The 18,118-nt window shown below is 58.1% G+C and overlaps 2 protein-coding genes across 5 annotated transcripts in view; both read right to left on the bottom strand.

Moving 5' to 3' along the window:
- CLASRP (CLK4 associating serine/arginine rich protein) lies at nucleotides 1-17,353 on the bottom strand. 4 transcript variants are annotated; one of them, XM_090130048.1, is made up of 22 exons: nucleotides 17,276-17,353; nucleotides 15,137-15,354; nucleotides 13,045-13,157; nucleotides 11,947-12,044; nucleotides 9,674-9,775; nucleotides 9,328-9,407; nucleotides 8,596-8,680; nucleotides 6,718-6,863; nucleotides 6,531-6,627; nucleotides 6,360-6,438; nucleotides 6,177-6,250; nucleotides 5,897-5,938; nucleotides 5,562-5,780; nucleotides 3,913-4,164; nucleotides 2,930-3,103; nucleotides 2,793-2,832; nucleotides 2,236-2,296; nucleotides 1,492-1,550; nucleotides 615-661; nucleotides 420-502; nucleotides 251-275; nucleotides 1-105 (listed from the first exon to the last, which is right to left on the bottom strand). In XM_090130048.1, exons 2-22 carry the CDS (start codon nucleotides 15,297-15,299, stop codon nucleotides 63-65), a joined length of 2,082 nt encoding a protein of 693 aa, XP_089986174.1. In that variant the 5' UTR covers nucleotides 15,300-15,354; nucleotides 17,276-17,353; the 3' UTR covers nucleotides 1-62. The 4 variants fall into 4 exon arrangements, 3 of the variants coding, with proteins under 3 accessions (XP_089986174.1, XP_089986175.1, XP_089986176.1); XM_090130049.1 differs by lacking the exon at nucleotides 17,276-17,353 and having other exon boundaries at nucleotides 15,106-15,259; XM_090130050.1 differs by lacking the exons at nucleotides 1-105; nucleotides 251-275 and having other exon boundaries at nucleotides 2,789-2,832.
- The window catches only part of RELB (RELB proto-oncogene, NF-kB subunit), an 11,931-nt gene continuing 10,111 nt past the window's right edge, over nucleotides 16,299-18,118 (bottom strand). The window contains exons 7-9 of the mRNA XM_090129867.1: nucleotides 17,512-17,580; nucleotides 17,276-17,353; nucleotides 16,299-16,543 (exon numbers count right to left, since the gene is read on the bottom strand). Coding sequence (XP_089985993.1) covers nucleotides 16,299-16,543; nucleotides 17,276-17,353; nucleotides 17,512-17,580 — 392 coding nt within the window. The remainder of the gene's footprint in view (nucleotides 16,544-17,275; nucleotides 17,354-17,511; nucleotides 17,581-18,118) is intronic.

An 18,118-nucleotide genomic window follows, 5' to 3' on the forward strand; every position in this document is an offset into this window, starting at 1 on the left:
AAAGGAAGCACAGAATTTTGGGGTTTTTGGGTGTTTTTTTTTTTCCTTTATTTCCATGACCCTCAGTGACGGTAATGGGGGCTCCGGGATCGGGATCGGGACCGCCTGGAAAAGGGGGTGGGAGGAGGGGGAGGGGGGGGTCAGCACCAATGTGAGACCCCCAAGTGTGGGGTGAGACCCCAAAATATGGGGTGAGACCCCAAAATGTGGGGTGAGACCCCCCCCCCGAAGACATCTGGGGGCAACTCACCTCCTGGACGAGCTGTACTCCCGACCTATAGGGGGTAGAATTTGGGCTCAGTGCCCCCAGCCCCATTTCCAGCCATCTTTTCTGCCCCTGCTACCCCCCACCCCATATAAAACCCCCCCAGATTTCATCCCCAAATGGGGGTCTGAGCCCCCCCCGACCCCACACTCACTGTAACGGGGTGATGGGGATCGACTCTGCCTGCTGTACTGCCGTTCCCATTCCTCCCTTTCCTTCTCACGCCGTTCCCTCTCTCTGCCAGCAAAAAGAAAACCCCAAAAGATGTGTGGGGTGAGAGGAGGTATCCCAAAAAAAGAAAACCCCAAAAGCTGAGGGGGTGATGTACGGGGGGGGAGGGGGGGCTCACTTCATCCGGATCTTCCTGGCCATCGCTCGCAGCTCGTCCTCACGCTCCTATGGGGGGGAAAAAGGGGTGTTGGGACCCCCTCTATGGGATGTGAGCTCTGTAGGGTCACCCAAAGACCTCCATAATGTGACCCCCATGGGGTGTGGGACAGTCTCTGTGGGGCAAGGGCCTTATAGGGCCACCCTGATACCCCAAAAATGTGCCCCAAAGACCCCCATAACGTGACTCCCATGGGGCGTGGGCCCTATAGGGTCGCCCAAAGACCCCAAAATGTGACCCTATGGGGTGTGGGCCCTATAGAGTCACCCTGAGATCCCCAAGATTGGCCCCTCTATGGGGTGTGGGCCCTATAGGGTTACCCCAAGACCCCCAAATGTCCCTCCTCTATAGGGTATTGGCCCCTCTAGGGGATGTGAACCCTATAGGGCCACCCAAAGACCCCAAAATGGGATCCTATGGAGTGTGGGCCCTATAGAGTCACCCTGAGATCCTCAAGATGGGCCCCTCTATGGGGGTGTGGGCCTTAGAGGGTGATCCCAGGACCCCCAAAATGGGATCCTATGGGTGTGAGTCCTATAGGGTCACCCGATAACCCCCCTAATGTGACTCCCATGGGGTGTGGGCCCTATAGGGTTACCCCAAGACCCCTAAATGTCCCCCCTCTATGGGGTACTGGCCCCTCTATGGGGTGTGAGCCCCATAGGGTCACCCAAAGACCCCCATAATGTGACCCCATGGGGTTGTGGGCCCCTCTCTATGGGACAAGGACTTTATAGGGTCACCCCAAGACCCCCAGATTTTGACCCAATGGGGTGTGAGCCCTATAGGGCTGCCCCAAGACCCCATATGTCCCCCCCAGTGGGGTGTGAGCCCCCACCTGGCGCTCGTGCTCCTGTTGCAGCATCTTCTCCTGGGCAGCCTTCTTGTCTGCCTTGACTGCAGGGGAAATTGTGGGGTTGTGGGGGGGTGGGGGCAAAAGTGGGGGGGTTCAGGGGTCAAAAGTGGGGATTTGGGGGTGCAAATTTGGGGTGTTTTGGAGCTGGAGGGGTAAAAGTGGGGGGTTTGGGGATGGAAGTAGGAGTTTGGGGCTGGGGGTCAAAAGTGGGGGGCATTAGGGATGAAAATGGGGGGGCAAAAGTAGGGGGATTTGGGGACAACAGTGAAGGGGTGGGGGGAAAATGTGGGGGGGGTTGGGGGGCAAAAGTGGAGGGATTTGGGGTTGAGGGGGCAATTGTGGGATTTGGGGAGATAAAAGTGGGGGGTTTGGGGCTGGGGGGGAAGCGAGAGTTTTGAGGTCAAAAGTGGGGGGTTTGGGGCTGAGGGAGAAAAAATGAGGGGTTTGGGGGTAAAAGTGGGGAGTTTGGGGTTGGGAGGGGGGTAAAATCAGGGGGTTTGGGATTAGGGGAGCAGAAGGAGGGGGATTTTGGAGGGGGGGGGGTCTGCAGAAGTGGGGTTTGGGAGGGAGGGGCTAAAAATGGCTTATTTTTCTACCAGGAAATTGATGGAAAAATGGCATTTCGGGGGGTTTGAGGAGCAGGGGGAGCTTTTTGGGGGGTGGGGGTCCCTAGAAGGGGTTGGGGGCCCAAGAAGGTTTTTTTTGGGGGAGGGAGGGGGGGCTCACACTGCCTGTTGAGCGCTTTCTGCATGCGCAGCTTCAGCTTCTCCTGCGGCGTCAGTTTGGGCTGCAAATGGAGGGGGGTGTTGGGGGGGAGGGAGGGGGTGGGGGTCCCACAAATCCCCCCCAGCGCCCCCCCACCCCAAATTTTCCTTCCTGCACATCATGGCATCCCTCAGCCCGCAGCATGGCATCCAGACCCCCTCCCCCATAGGAATAGTGACAGCTCACCCCCCTCCGTGCCCCATAGCCCCGTTATTTTTATTTTGGGGGGGGTGTGGTGGTGTTGCTGCGCCCCCCACCCTCATATTTTTTTGGCCCCCCCACCCCAGACCCACAGAAACCCATTGGGACAGGATCTCCCCATAGCGCTCGCAGGGAGCAGCGCTGCTCTCATCCCCTTTACAGGGGGATATAATGGGATGGAATGGGGATAAAACATTGGGGGGGGGGGGTCCCGGCCCTCCCCCCTCCCCCCCGACCCCACGGGACCACCACGGCGTCCCTCGGGCTGCGCTGCTGTGGTGTGAATGAAAGAGAGGCGACCTTCAATTCTTACTGACTTTGGCAGCTCCCGTCTCTTTACCAGCAGACGCGTCCGCCCTACGGCAGAGCCAAGAACCAAACAAAACCCCGTGTTACACCCCCCCAAAAAAAACCCACCCAAATTTCACCAATCCGGCCTACGATTTGGGCTCACTTTTTCAGTTTCTCCCCCACGGCTGGGGATGCTGTGGGTCTGGGTGCTTTCTCGCGCACCGGGGACGCGGATTTGGCGGGGCTCGGCGTGGCGCTGCCGCTGCGGCTGCTGCTGCTCCAGCGCCGGTTGGAACGGCCAGCGCGGCGATAGCGGTCAGCGGAACGGGAACGGGTCCTGTGGGACATGGGGAGGGGGAGATGGGGGGTGGGAGGGGATGAGATCCAAACGTGGAGAGCAATGGATGGGCAATGGGAGGCTCCGATGGGAGAAAAACAAGGGGTCTTCCCGGTTGACCAACCGGGGTCTCAGCCCAATGTGGGGTCTTCCCAGTTGACCAACTGGGGTCCTGGCCTGACACGGAATCTTCCCAGTTGATCATTTGGGGTCTCGGCGAGACACAGAGTCTTCCCAGTTGACCAACTGGGGTCCTGACCCAGTGCAGGGTTTTCCCAGTTGACCAGTTAGAGTCTTGACCCAACATGGGGTCTTCCAAGTTGACCATTTGGGGTCTTGGCCCAACATGGGGTCTTCCCAGTTAACCAATGGGGGTCTCGGCCCAATGCGGGTCTTCCCAGTTGACCAATTGGGGTTTTGGCCCAACGTGGGGTCTTCTCAGTTGACCAACTGGGGTCTTAGCCAACATGGGGTCTTCCCAGTTGACCATTTGGGGTCTCAGCGCGATGTAGGCTCTTCCCAGTTGACCAACTGCGGTCTTGGCCCGACACAGTCTTCCCTGTTAACCAACTGGGGTCTCAGCCCAATGCGGGTCTTCCCAGTTGACCAGTTGGGGTCTTGCCCCAAGAAGGGGTCTTCCCAGTTGACCAACAGGGGTCTCAGCCCAATGCGAGGTCTTCCAAGTTGACCAACGGGGGTCTTGGCCCAACGTGGGGTCTTCCCAGTTGACCATTTGGGGTCTCATCCCAACTCAGGGTCTTCCCACCCAACCCAACCTCCCACCCCCACGGCAGGACGGCGGGACACACCGGGATCGCCGCCGGGCGCCGTAGCGATGCCCTCTATCCGGGGAATAGGAACGGGAACGGCGGCGGCCATCACGGGAGCCCCCTCCGGAATAGCGGCGGCTGCGGGAGCGCGAGCGCGAGTAGCGGCGGCTGCGGGAGCGGCGGTAACGGCCGCAGCGGTGGTGGGGGGCGGCGCGGTGCGAGCGGGAGCTGGAGCGGGAGCTGGAGGACGAGGAGGAGGACGGAGAGGAGGAGGAGGACGAAGAGCGGCGCCTGGAAGGGGAAGGTGGGGTCAGAAACAGCCAGGAGGACATGGAGATCCTCCAGCGAGACGTGGCCCCAAAGACCCTCCAGATCCAACAGCACGGCCCCAAAGACCCTCAACTCAAGACCCAAATCCCTTCCACTCAAGACCCAACCCCAAACTTCCTCCACTCCAGACCCAGTGTCACAGCCCAAAAGATCCTCCACCCAAGACCCAACGCCAAAGACCCTCAATACCCAACCCCAAAGACCCTCAAGACCCAACCCCAAAGTTCCTCCATTCAAAACCCAGTGCCACATCCCCAAAGATCCCTCAATTCAAGACGCAAAGCTATGGCCCCAAAGACTCTTGACTCAAGACCCAACCCCAAATCCCTTCCACTCAAGACCCAACCCCAAAGACCGTCTACTCAAGACTTGTTCCCAAAAGCCTTTCACTCAAGACCCGGTGCCACATCCCAAAGATCCCTCGATTCAAGACCCAAAGCTGTAGCCCCAAAAACCCTTCATTCAAGACACAACCCCAAAAACTCTTAATACCCAACCCCAAAGTTCCTCCGCTCCAGATTTGTCCCCAAAAGCCTTCCACTCAAGACCCAATATCACAGCCCCAAAGACCCTACACTTAAGACCCAGCCCCAAAGACCGTGAAGACCCAACCCCAAACTTCCTCCACTCAAGACCCAGTGCCACATCCCCAAAGACCCCTCCATTTAAGACCGAAAGCTGTGGCCCCAAAGACCCTGCAGACCCAACAGCACGGCCCCAAAGACCCTCAACTCAAGACCCAACCCCAAAGACTCTCAATACCCAACTCCAAACTTCCTCCACTCAAGACCCAGTGCCACATCCCCATAGACCCTTCAACTCAAGATCCAAAGCTGTGACCCCAAAGACCCTCAACTCAAGACCCAACCCCAAATCCCTTTCACTCCAGACCCAATGTCACAGCCCCAAAGACCCTGCACTCAAGACCCAACCCCAAATTTCCTCAAGACCCAAAGCCACATCCCCAAACACCCCTCAAGTCAAGAGTCCATGCTATGCCCCCAGAGACGCTCAACTCAAGACCCAAATCTCTTCCACTCAAGACTCAACCCCACAATTCCTCCCCTCAAGACTCTCAACTAAAGACCATCAACTCAAGACTCCTCCACTCAAGACCCAAAGCTGTGGCCCCACAAACCCTTCAGACCCGATGGCACAGCCCCAAAGACCCTCCAGATCCAACAGCATGGCCCCAAAGACCCTCAACTCAAGACCCAATCCCAAATCCCTTCCACTCCAGCCCCGATGTCCCATCCCCAAAGACCCTCCACTCAAGACCCAACCCCACACCGTTCCACTCAACGCCGTGACCCCAAACCCCCCAACCCCTCAATCCTCCACCCCATAGCGTTACCGACCGGGACGAGGCGCTATGACCTGCGCTGGCGCTGCCCTGCTGCCCCACGGCGCCGCGTGCTTTGCCCGGCGTTTTGCCGGGGACGCCGGCTGCGGATTGAGCGGAGGCTGCCTCTTCATCGCTGCCCCCAAAGCTGGTGATGAAGGTGATCTTCTCCTCGTGGCCGGGGGAAGGGGAGCGGGAGCGGGAGCGGGACTCCGAGGTGGATTCCGAGGGGGAGCTGTGGGGGGGGGAAGGGAAGGAATGGTTCGGGGTGGTGGGAATGGGGACAGTTGGGATCCCCACCTTGGTTGTGGGGTGGGGAAACGGGGTGGGAGGGTGATGGGGGGGGCTCACCGTTTGTAGGGGTCGTATGTGGGGCTGTCCCTGCGTGCGTAGCTGTGGGGTGAAATGGGGGTTATGGGAAGGGGGAAGGAAGGGAAGGAAATGGGGGGGGGGAGGGAAGGGGGAGAGAATGAAGGGGGGTAAGGGAAGGAAGAGGAGGAACAGGAAGAGGGGGAAGGAAGGGGGGGAGGGAAGGAAGGGGGGGGAGGGAAGGAAGGAGGGGGAGGGAAGGAAGGAGGGGGAGGGAAGGAAGGAGGGGGAGGGAAGGAAGGGGGGGGAGCACAGCGCTCACCTTGGGGGGCTGATTTTTCTCCCTTTGAGGCGCTTCTCTCGGAATTCCCTCCTCTGTCGACGTGAGCGGCGGCCCTGGGAGCAACCCACAGCTCATGGGATCCGTCCTGGGGGTTTTGGGACCCCCAACCCCCTTCAAAACTCAGTATGGGCTGGTGGAGGGGGGGCACACAGAGCTCCTCACCGAATACATGGCCTTCTCCTCCTCCAAAGCTTTAGCGTTTTTGATGGCTTCTGCCTCCTCTTTGTCCTTTCTCAGCATCCTGCCCCAAAACTGAGACCCTCAGAGAGCCATCCCCTCCCCCCCTCTACCCCCAAAACCCCACATTTTTTTTGGGGGGGGGGGGGTCCCTACCGTACGAAATCCCCCTCAGCCATGCCGTAGGTGGTCGCCTGCTTGTTGAGGTCGGCCACCTGCTCCTGGTTCAGCTCATCCACATCCACCTCCACGTCTGCTCAGGGGGGAGAGCAAAGCACTCAGCCCTCACCCCACTAATTAGGAGCACACACACACACACGTAATTGGTCCCCCCTCCTCTCACCGATATCGGGGATGACTTCATCTTCATCTGTGTTGCTGTCTTCCTCGGAGTCTTCCTCGTCGCCGCGTTTCTCCGCCGCGTTCTCCAGCTCGGCCACGGTGCTGTCCTCGTAGGTGTACCCGATGGACGCCTTTTTCTCTGCCAACCTACAGGCAAAGAGGGGCAGCTCAATCGTCCCAGTCCACCCAATCATCCTCCCAGTAGATCCAACCATCATCCCAGTCCACCCAATCATCTTCCCAATAGACCCGACTCAATCGTCCCAATCCACCCAATCATCTTCTCAGTAGACCCAACTCAATCGTCCCACTCCACCCAACCCAATCTAATATAATCTCCCCAGTCCACCCAACCCAGTCTTCCCAGTCCACTCAATCCATCATCCCAGTTGACCTCACCCAATCTCCCCACTCCACCCCACACAACCGTTCCAGTTGAGACAACCCAGCCCGTCATCCCAGTCCACCCGACACAACCCTTCTCCCAGTACACCCAATGCAATCTTCCCAGTTGACTCAACTGTCTTCCCAGTTGAAACAACCCAATCATCCCAGTTGACCCCATCCAATCGTCCCAGTCCAACTGTCATCCCAGTATCACCAACCCAATCATCTCAGTTGACACCACCCTGTCGTCCCAGTTGACCTAATCGCTGTTTCAGTCCACCAAAGCCAACCATCTCCCCAGTTGACCCCACTCAACTGTCCCAGTCCATCCAGTCCAATCATCATCCCAGTATATCCAACCCAACCATCCCAGTTGATCCCAATCATCTTCCCAGTTGACCCAACCCAGGGTCATTCCAGTCTACCCTACCCAATTGTCTCAGTCCACCCAACCCAACCATCATCACAGTCCACCCAATCATCTTCCCAGTAGATCCAACTCAATCGTCCCACTCCACCCAACCCAGTCTTGCCTGTCCACTCAATCCATTGTCCCAGTTGACCCCACCCAACTGTCCCAGTCCACCTAGTCCAATCGTCATCCCAGTAGACCCAACTCAACCATCCCAGTCTACCCAACCCAACCCAGTCTTCCCAGTCCATCCAATCCATCATCCCAGTTGACTCCACCCAATCCAGTCTTTCCAGTCCCACTGACAGTCGTTGTCCCAGTCCACCCAATCCAACCCAATATAATCTTCCCAGTCCACCAAATACAACCCAATCTTCCCAATCCACCCAACCGTCTTCCCAGTCCACTCAATCCATTGTCCCAGTTGACCCCACTCAACTGTCCCAGTCCACCCAACCCAATCCAATCTTCCCAGTCCCAATACAGTCGTTGTCCCCGTCCACCCAACCCAATCTTCCCAGTCCACCCAATCCATCATCCCAGTTGACCCCAGCAATCCAATCTTCCCAGTCCCACCACAGTTGTTGTCCCACTCCACCCAACCCAATCCAATATAATCTTCCCAGTCCACCCAACTCAACCTCCCCAGTCCACTCAATCCATCATCCCAGTTGACCCAGTCCACCCAACCCAATCTTCCCAGTCCCAACATGGTCTTTGTCCCAGTCCACCCAACCCAATCCATATAATCTTCCCAGTCCATCCAACTCAACCTCCCCAGTCCACCATCCCAGTTGACCCAGTCCACCCAATCCAATCTTCCCAGTCCCAACACGGTTGTCGTCCCAGTCCAGCCAACCCAATCCAATATAATCTTCCCAATCCACCCAACACAACCCAACCTCCCCAGTCCACCCAACCCAGTCTTTCCAGTTGAAACAACCCAACTACCTTCCCAGTTCACCCAACCCAATCATCCCAACCCAACCATTGTCCCAGTCCTCCCAGTCCAATCTTCCCAGTTGAACCACTCCCCCCCCTCCCCCCCCACAACCATCCCTCCATCTTCCTGGTGCTCACTTCTTTTTCTCATCCTCATTGGGTTTCTGCAGCCCCCCATAGAGCTCGTCGATGTAGATCTGGTAGAGGCACTGCTCCTCTGAGACTGCAGCGGGTTGGGGGGGGAGCAGGGGGGTAGATTTGTGGGTAAAGGGTCATTTTTGGGGTAGGGAAGGGGTAAGGAGTGTTGGAAGGCTGTTTCTGGGGGGAGGAAAGGGATTGCAAAGTGGGAGATTTAGGGAGTGAGAGGGTGAGGAGGAGGATGGTTTGGGAATGAAGGGGGGGGGATCATTTTGGGGTGAGGGCATGAGTGGGGGCCAATAGGGCTGTTTTTGGGGTGGGGGGAACAGTAGGGGGGAAGTTAGAGGAGAGTTGTAAGGGTGTTTTTGGGGTGGGGGGGAGCAGAAAGGGAGGTTTGTGGGATCAGAGGGTGAGGAGGACAATGGTTTTGAAACGAAGAGGGGAATTTTGGGTTGGAGGAAGAGTAGAAGAGCAAATTTGGGGGCAGGGAGACAGGTGAAGGGTTGTTTTGGGGGTGGGGGGCTTCAAAGGGGGAAGTTTAAGGACCTACAGAAGGGCAGATTTTGGGGGAGAGGGGGGTCTGAAAGGACAACAGATCTTGAGGCAGCGAGGCAGAAAAGGGGCAGTTTGGGGGTCAAGTGACAGAAGAAGGAATGGTTTTTGGGGGTGGGGGGCACAAGAAGGGGCAGGGGGACACGAGAAGGATGGGTTTTGGGGGTGGGGGGCACTCACTGCCCGCGAAGTCGTTCTGCACCAGCCCGCGGTAGCGCTCGTAGTTGCATTTCCTCTCATCGGATTCCTGCTCGGGGGAACTGGAACGGGGCATTTTGGGGGTTGGTAAATGCAGTGGGGGGGGGGGGGAGAGAAACAAGGGACCACAAAAGGATTTCGGGAGCCCCCTTCTTCCATATCATGCTTTGATTCCCGAAAAACTCAGGAAGGGAACGACCTTGTTTCAGATCTATAATGGGATCGCCATCGGGATTCAGGGATCTTCTGGGATCTCAGTGCATCGAGGGGCTGTGAAACCCCCTCCCCCCCAAAAAAACCAACCCCAAATAGCCCCCCAAATCCTTACACGGGGTTGAGCAGCGGGGGGGTGTACATGGGGATGTAATCCAGGTGTGCCCGCACGTCGAAGCGGTCAATCATGTTGTTGGTGTCTCCCTGCCACGGCATCCTGCGCAGACAGACGGACACGTCCCCAACAGCCACCCCCAAACACCCAAACCCCAAAGATCCAACCCAACTGACCCCAAGGCGTCCCCAGATACCAAAGAGGGAGAAAGATGCCCCCCAAATCGCAAGGACTCACCCCAAAAATGCCCCACTCACAGCCCCACTAATGACGCCCCCATAACGACCCAAACAAAACCCTTACAAATGTCCCCAACGCACCCTTAGGGACGTCCCACCATATTCCAACAATGTCCCCAAAGATATCCCGGTGATGCCCCCACAGTGTCCCCATGACATCCCCAATGACATCGCCACACTGTCCCCACGACACCATTTCAGATGTTCCCACAATGTCCTTCGTGACATCCCTATGGATGTCCCCATAGATGTCCCCAGTAACACCCCAACAACGTCCCAAAAGATGTCCACAATGACAACCCAACCTTGTCCCCGTGGATGTCCCCATGATATCCCCGTGATGTCCCCAACAATATCCCCATGACATCCTCATGATGTCCCCAACGATATCCCCACGATGTCCCTATAGATCTTCCCACAAAGTCCCCATGATGCCCCCAGTGAAATCCCAATAACGACCCCATGGATGTCCTCGATGACATTCCAACACTGTCCCCGTGGATGTCCCCAATGATACCCCAATGATGCCTCCACGGATGTCCCCAGTGACATCCCAACGATGTCCCCATGGATGTCCCCATGACACCATTATGGATGCTCCCTTGCTGTCCCCAACGAGATCCCAATGATGTCCCCAGTGATGCCTCCATGGACGTCCCCATGTCATTCCCATGATGTCCCCATGGATCTTCCCACAAAGTCCCCATGATGCTCCCAGCAACATCCCAACGATGTCCCCATGATGTCCTCAATGATACCCCAACAACATCCCCATGGATGTACCCAACGATGTCCCCATGATGTCCTCAATGATACCCCAACAACGTCCCCATGGATGTCCCCCTGACACCGTTATGGATGTCCTTTTGCTGTCCCCAACAACGTCCCCATGGATGTCCCCAATGATATCCTTACAATGACCCCATGATTCCCCCCCACTGACATCCCAACGATGACCCCATGGATGTCCTTGATGATATTCCAGCACTGTCCCCATGGATGTCCCCATGACATCATTATGGATGTCCCCTTGCTGACCCCAATGACATCCCCATGATGTCCCTAATGATACCCCAATGACATCCCCATGGACGTCCCCCCATTGATGTCCTAATGATGCCCCCCAATGGATGTCCCCATGTCACCCCCATGACGTCCCCATGGATCTTCCCACAAAGTCCCCGTGGATGTCCCCAGTGACATCCCAATGACGTCCCCAACGATGTCCCCATGACACCCCAACGACGCCCCCTTGCTGTCCCCAAGACATCCCAATGATGTCCCCATGGATGTCCCCAGTGATATCCCAACGATGCCTCCATGGACGTCCCCATGGATCTTCCCCCAAAGTCCCAATGATGCCCCCAGTAACATCCCAGCGACGTCCCCACGATGACCCCAACGATATCCCAAATATGTCCCCGTGGGTGTCATTATGGACGTCCCCCTGCTGTCCCCAACGACACCCCAGTGATGTCCCCACGGGTGTCCCCAATGATCCCCCAACACAGTCCCCATGGATGTCCCCATTACACCATTATAGACGTCCCCATTACACCACTATGGACGTCCCCTTGCTGTCCCCAACGACATCCCAATGATGTCCCCAATGACATCCCAATGATGTCCCCAATGATCCCCCAACACTGTCCCCACAGATCCCCCCAATAACACCCCAACAACACCCCCATGGATGTCCCCAGTGACACCCCAACACTGCCCCCATGGACGTCCCCAACAATACCCCACAACATCCCCATGGATGCCCCAAATGACACCCCAACAATGCCCCCACGGATGTCCCAAATGACACCCCAACAACGCCCCCATGGATGTCCCCAGTGACACCCCAACACTGCCCCCATGGACGTCCCCAACAATACCCCACAACATCCCCATGGATGCCCCAAATGACACCCCAACAACGCCCCCATGGATGCCCCAAATGACACCCCAACAACGCCCCCACGGATGTCCCAAATGACACCCCAACAACGCCCCCATGGATGCCCCCATCCACCCCCCCCCACTCACATGTTGACAGGGCTCTCTGCTGCCAGCGCCACGGCCGAGTCCAGATGCACCTTGCAGGCACGGCCGTGCACCTGCAGGAACTGGGCCGGGTCCTTTTTCTGACAGAAACACCAAAAACACCAAAAAAGGAATTTGGTTTCTTACCCACAAGACTTTGAGGACGGCGTGGGGACACCCAGGGGCAGCAATGCCACACATTTCTCACCCCCCCCCAACCCATTTTTCCTCCCTTTTTTTTCCCCCACATTTTCCTCCTTTCTTATCCCCATTTCCTCTTCTCTTTCCTCATTTTTCTCTTTTTTTCCCCATTTTTCCTCCTTTCCCCTCCCCCGCAACTTCTCCCCCTTTTTTCTCCCTTTTCAAATCCATTTTTCTCCTTTTATCTCTATTTTTCCCCCATTTATTCTTTCTCCCCGTTTTTCCTCCACTTATTTCCTTAATTCCCCATTCTCCTCCCATCTTCTCCACCTTTTCCTCTCCATTTCCCCATTTTTTCACCCATTATTCCCCCCATTTCCTCCTCATTTTTCCCCAACCTTTTCCCCCTTCCTCCTTCCATTTTCTTCCCCACTTCTCCCCCCTCTTCTCCCCCATTTTTCCTACACTTTTTACCTATTTGTCCCTCTTCTCCCCCATTTTATCTCCACCTTTTCCCCATTTCTCCTGCCTTTCTTCCCCATTTTCCCTCCACCTTTTCCCTATTTCCCCTTCCATTTTTCTTCCCATTTCTCTTCTTTTTTCCCCATTTTTTCCTGCACTCTTTCCCCATTTCTCCCCCCTCTTCTCCCCCATTTTTTCTGCACTTTTTCCCCATTTTTCCTGCACCTTTACCCCATTTCTCCTTCCATTTTCCTCTCCATTTCTCCCCCTCTTCTCCCCCACTTTTTCCTCCACCTTTTCCCCATTTCTCCTTCCACCTCTCCATTTTTCCTCCACCATTCCCCCATTTCTCCCCATTCCTTCTTCCATTTCCCCCACGATTCCTCCACTCTTTCCCACCTTTCCTCCCCATTTCCCCCCCTCTCCCCATCCCCCTAGACCCCAAACATCCCCCCACACCCCCCAACAGACCAGCAGGGCCCCCCCACCCCCACTCACAATCTTCTCATAGTATTCCCTACGCCTTTCTGCCCTTTTCTTGTAGTCCACCATCATCCCACGCAGCTTGCGCTCGTGCTTCCTCGCCTCGTGCCACATCGTGCTGCTGGGAGCTGGGGGGGGGGTTGGGGGTCATGATGGGGGGGTTATGGGGCACATTTGGCTTTTGGGGGCGGGAATGGGGCAGCTCTGGATTGGGGGATGGGGAAGAAGGAGGTCCTGGTTTGGGGGATATCCCAAATTGGGGTAGGGGGCAGGGAGGGGTCGTGGTTTGAGGGTTTGAGAAGATGGAGGGGGGATCGTGGTTTTTTGGGGGGGGGGGGGCGGTGGTCTCTAATTGAGGGCTGGGATGGGGAGGGGTGTCCTGGTTTGGAGGGGGGGAATGGAGGAGGGGGTCCTGGTTTGGAGATAACCCAACCTGGGGGTCTCACAGTTTGGGGTAGGAGGTCCTGATCTGGGGGACGGAGAAGATGGGGGTCCTGGTTTTGGGGGGGAGGTCCCAAATTGGGGTCAACAGAGGGAGAAGATCCTGGTTTGGGGGTGGTCTCAGATTGGGGGGGATTGGGAGGTTCCAAATTGGGGTTTGGAGCTGGGGGGGGAGGGGGGATGTCTTGGTTCTGGGGAGTACATAGGGCAGCTCTGTTTTTGGGGGGGAACAGGGTGGTCCTGGTTAGGGGGGAGGGGATATCCCTAGTTTGGGGAGGGGGTCCTGGTTTGGAGATAACCCAAATTGGGATCAGGGGGTGGGGAGGGGTCCTGATTTGGGGGATGGAGAAGATGGGGGGGTCCTGGTTTTGGGGGGGTAGGGTGGTCCCAAAATGGGGACAGGGAATGGGGTGGAGGTCCTGGTTTGGGGGGTGGGAAGGTCCCAAATTGGGGACAGGGGGTGAAGGGGGCCCTGGACGTGGGGGGGGGAAGATGGGGGTCCTGGGTTGGGGTGGGGGATACAGGGCAGCCTCATTTTTGGGGGGAACAGGGTGGTCCCAGTTCGGGGGGAGGGGGTCTCCCAATTTTGGGTAGGGGGTCCTGGTTTGGTGGGAAGGTCTCAAATTGGGGGTAGGAGATGGGGTGGAGGTCCTGGTTTGGGGGAGTGGGGAGATTCCAAATTGAGGTCAATGGGTGGGGGGGGGGGGGGGGGGGTCCCGGTTTGGGGGCTGGGGTTGGTAAATGGGGCAGCCCCAGGTTTTTTTTTTGGGGGGGGGGAGGGGATGAACCTGATTGGGGTCAGAGAATTATGGGGGGAGGGGGGGACTGTCCCAGCTTGAGGTGAATTGAAGGACCCTGGTTTCATGGATGAGGAACGGGGTTATGTTTGGGGGGGGACAATTTGGGGTCGGGGAATGGGGAAGTCCCATTGTTTGGGTGTTTTTTTTTTTGGGGGGGGGGGGGGGGGGAGCATATCTGGGGGGAGAGGTTAAAGTTGGGGAAAGGGGGGGTGAGAATTTGGGAGGTACCCAATTTGGAGTGAGGAAACACAGCACTCAATTTGGGGAGGGGGAACGGAAGGGGGGAGTGGGTGTGAATGAGGGCGACCCTGGTTTGTGGTAGGTTTTGGGAAGGGGGGTGGGGAGGGGGGGGGGTCTCAATTTAGAGACAGGGAATGGAAGTGGGGGGGGTGGGAGGCTGGAGGGTTGGGGGGGTGGGGGGGATGGGAAGCTGGGGGGAGGTGGGGGAAGAGTTGGAATCTGGGGGGGAGGGTGGGAGGCCGAGGAGGTGGAGGGGGTTGAGGCTGGGGGAGGGTTGGGGGGGCTTAGGAGGAACTTAGGGGGAGTTGGGGGGGGGGGGATGGTCGGGGGGGTGGGGGGTGTTCAGAGGTTGGGGAGGGGTTGGAAGCCGGGGGGGTGGGAAGGGTAGGGAGGGGTTGGGAGGGTGGGAGGCTGGGGGGGGCAGTTTTGGGAATTGGGATTGAGGAGATCCCAGTTTGAGACACTGGGGGGGGTGGGGGGGGGAAGTGGGGCCTGTGGGGGGGTGCGGGGGGGGCAGCGAAGCGGGGCCGAACGGAGATCCTGGGGGGGGTCCAAAAGGGCCCAATGGGGGTCCCGGGGGTCACGCGGCGCTCACCGGGCGGTACCGGCGGCTCACTGGGGCTCACCGGGGGTCACGAGGGGAAATTCGGGTCCCCCCCCCGCCCCCAAACCTCGGGTCCAGGCCGCGCCGCGCCGCTCCACTCCCACCGGAAGCCGCGGCCGCGCAGCGCCCCGGAAGCGGAAGTGGAAGACGGGAGGAGGGGCGAAGGCGAGGAGCGCGCCGCTCATTGGTCCGCGAGGGATCACGTGAGGTGGGAGACGGGGATTTTTATTGGAGGCGTGGCTTAAGGGAAGGGGGCGTGGTTTGCTGTTGATTTGTGGGCGTGGCTTCCGACTGCCCCCGCCCCTCGGGGTGCTGCGCAGTGCATCACGTGACCCCGCATCCCCAAATCCCCCCCCCAATAAAATCTCCCCATTGCGGCGACCCCCAAAGCCCCCAAATGCCCCCATGCCCCAAAGCGCCCCCAATATCCCATCCCCCCCAACCCCCAATGTCCCACGTCCCCCCCACTCCAATGTCCCCAAAGCTCCCCCCGTGCCCCCCCCCAACCCCAATAACCCCAAATCCCCCCCCAAAATATCCCACCCCCCCCACAACCCCAATAACCCCAAATACCCCCCCAAAATATCCCACCCCCCCACAACTCCAATGTCCCCAATGCCCCCCCCAATATAACCCCCCCCCACAACCCCAATAGCCCCAAACTCCCACCCAAATATTCCAGCCCCCCCAACCCCAACGCCCCCCCCCCAATATCTCCCCCCCCCCATACTCCCCCCCCACAGACACACAACACACACCTTTGGGTCTCAATGCCTTTATTGACCTTCCCCCGCCCCCCCCCCGTGCCCCCATCCCCAGTGTGCGTCTGGGGGGGGGGGGGGGGGTCCCGTGTCCCCCCCCCCCCCATAAATATAGTGCAAAGCGGCTCCAAATTGTGGTGGGGGAGGAACAGGACTGGGGACCCCCATTTGTTGGGGGGGGGGACATTTGGGGGAGTTCTGTGGGGGGGGGTGGACATGTGGGGGTCCCCATATGGTGGGGGGGGGCGACACACTGAGGACCCCCATTTGTGGTGGGGGTGGGGGACATTTGGGGGTCCCCATATGGGGGGGGGGGGGCACATTGGGAACCTCCATTTGGGATTGGGTGGGGGGGGCACATTGGGGACCCCGTATTGAAGGGAGGGGGGGGCGGGGGACGTTTTTGTGGTGCCCCCCCCCAACTCAGAGGTCCCCTGGGAACATGTGGGATCCCACGAGGCTGTGGGTGGGGTGGGGGGGGTCGCCGTGGGGAGGGGGGGGCTCCGAGAATAACTCCGACCCCATAAAATCTGTGGGGTGGAAGGGGGGCATGGAGGGGGGCAACGGGGGGAGGGGGGGGCACAGGGGGGGTTGGGGGGGGGCAGCGAAGGGGGAGGGGAGGTGGGGGAGGGGGTCCAAAGGGTCGGCCAATAGGGCGAAGGCTTCATCTGCGGGGGGGACAAAAAAAAATAGGGTCGGTTCTCTGTTTTTTTAAGGGGGGGGTCCTAAAAAAGGAGCTCACCCCCCCCCATAGGGATGGGGTAACGGGGGGGGATAAGGTGGGGAATATATGGGGGGGGTCCCGTAATGTGTGCCCCAAATGCCAGCCTGCTGACCCCAATGTGCCTCAGTGACCCCGTGACCCCAATGTGACCCCACTGACCCCATTGACACCATTGACCCCAATGTCCCCACTGACCCCACTGACCCCAATGTCCCAATTGTCCCCATTAACCCCATTGACCTCATTGACCCCAATGTCCCTCAATGCCCCCATTGACCCCACAGACCCCAATGTCCCTGTTGACCCCACTGTCTCCATCGACCCCATTGACCCCAATGCCCCAGTGTACCCAACGCCCCCACTGACCCCACTGACCCAAGTTTCCCCACTGACCCCAATGGCCCCATTGACCTCAATGCCCCCATTGACCCCAATGCCCCCATTGACCCCACTGAGTCCACTGCCCCCATTGACCCCATTGACCCTGATGCCCCAATGTCCCCAGTGACCCCAGTTTCCCCACTAACCCCAATGTCCCCATAGACCCCAATGACCCCAATGACCCCAATGTCCCCATTGACCCCACCGTCCCCATTGACCCCACTGCCCCCATTGACCCCATTGACCCCACTGCCCCCATTAACCCCATTGACCCCATTGACCCCACAGCCCCCACCTGCTGCCGGAAGCGGAGCGAAGTGATCCATGAAGCCCGGGGGCGGTTTCCTCCTTTTGGCCTCAATCCCATACGGATCTTTGGGGTTTTAGGGTGGGGGGTGGGGTGGGGGGTGGAAGAAAGGGATGTGGGGAGAGGTGACGTGAGGGACGTGGGGTTGGGGTTTGGGGTCATGGGGGTGGCCCCGGGGGGGGGGGGAGTCCCCGAAATGGGGGTGTCCCCCCCCCAGCACCCACCTGCACCCGACAGCTCCTCCAGGAGGTCCGGCATGCCGCGCTTCCGCTTCACCTTCACCCCATAGGCGTCTGCGGGGCGACAGCGTGCTCCTGTCCCCATATCCCGAATCCCAAATCCCCACATCCCAAATCCCAAATCTCAAATCCCATATCCCATATCTCAAATCCCCATATCCCAAATCCCACATCCCATCCCCATATCCCAAATCCAAATCCCAAATCCCATGTCCCATATTCCATATCCCATATTCCCATCCCCATATCACAAATCCCATGTCCCCATATCCCAAATCCCATACCCCATGTCCCATAACCCAAATCCTATATCCCCATATCCCATATCCCAAATCCCAAATCCCCATATCCCAAATCCCATATCCCAAATCCCATATCCCATGTCCCATATCCCATGTCCCATAACCCAAATCCCATATCCCATACCCCACATCCCATATCTCAAATCCCATATTCCATATCCCCTATCCCATATCCCATGTCCCATATCTCATATCCCATATTCCAAATCCCAAATCCCAAATCCCCATATCCCAAATCCCATATCCCCATATCCCATACCCCATATCCCATATCCCAAATCCCATATCCA

This window comes from Phasianus colchicus, chromosome 38 (assembly GCF_987193195.1).
Source record: "Phasianus colchicus chromosome 38, bPhaCol1.hap1.1, whole genome shotgun sequence".
NCBI classification, from domain to species: domain Eukaryota; kingdom Metazoa; phylum Chordata; class Aves; order Galliformes; family Phasianidae; genus Phasianus; species Phasianus colchicus.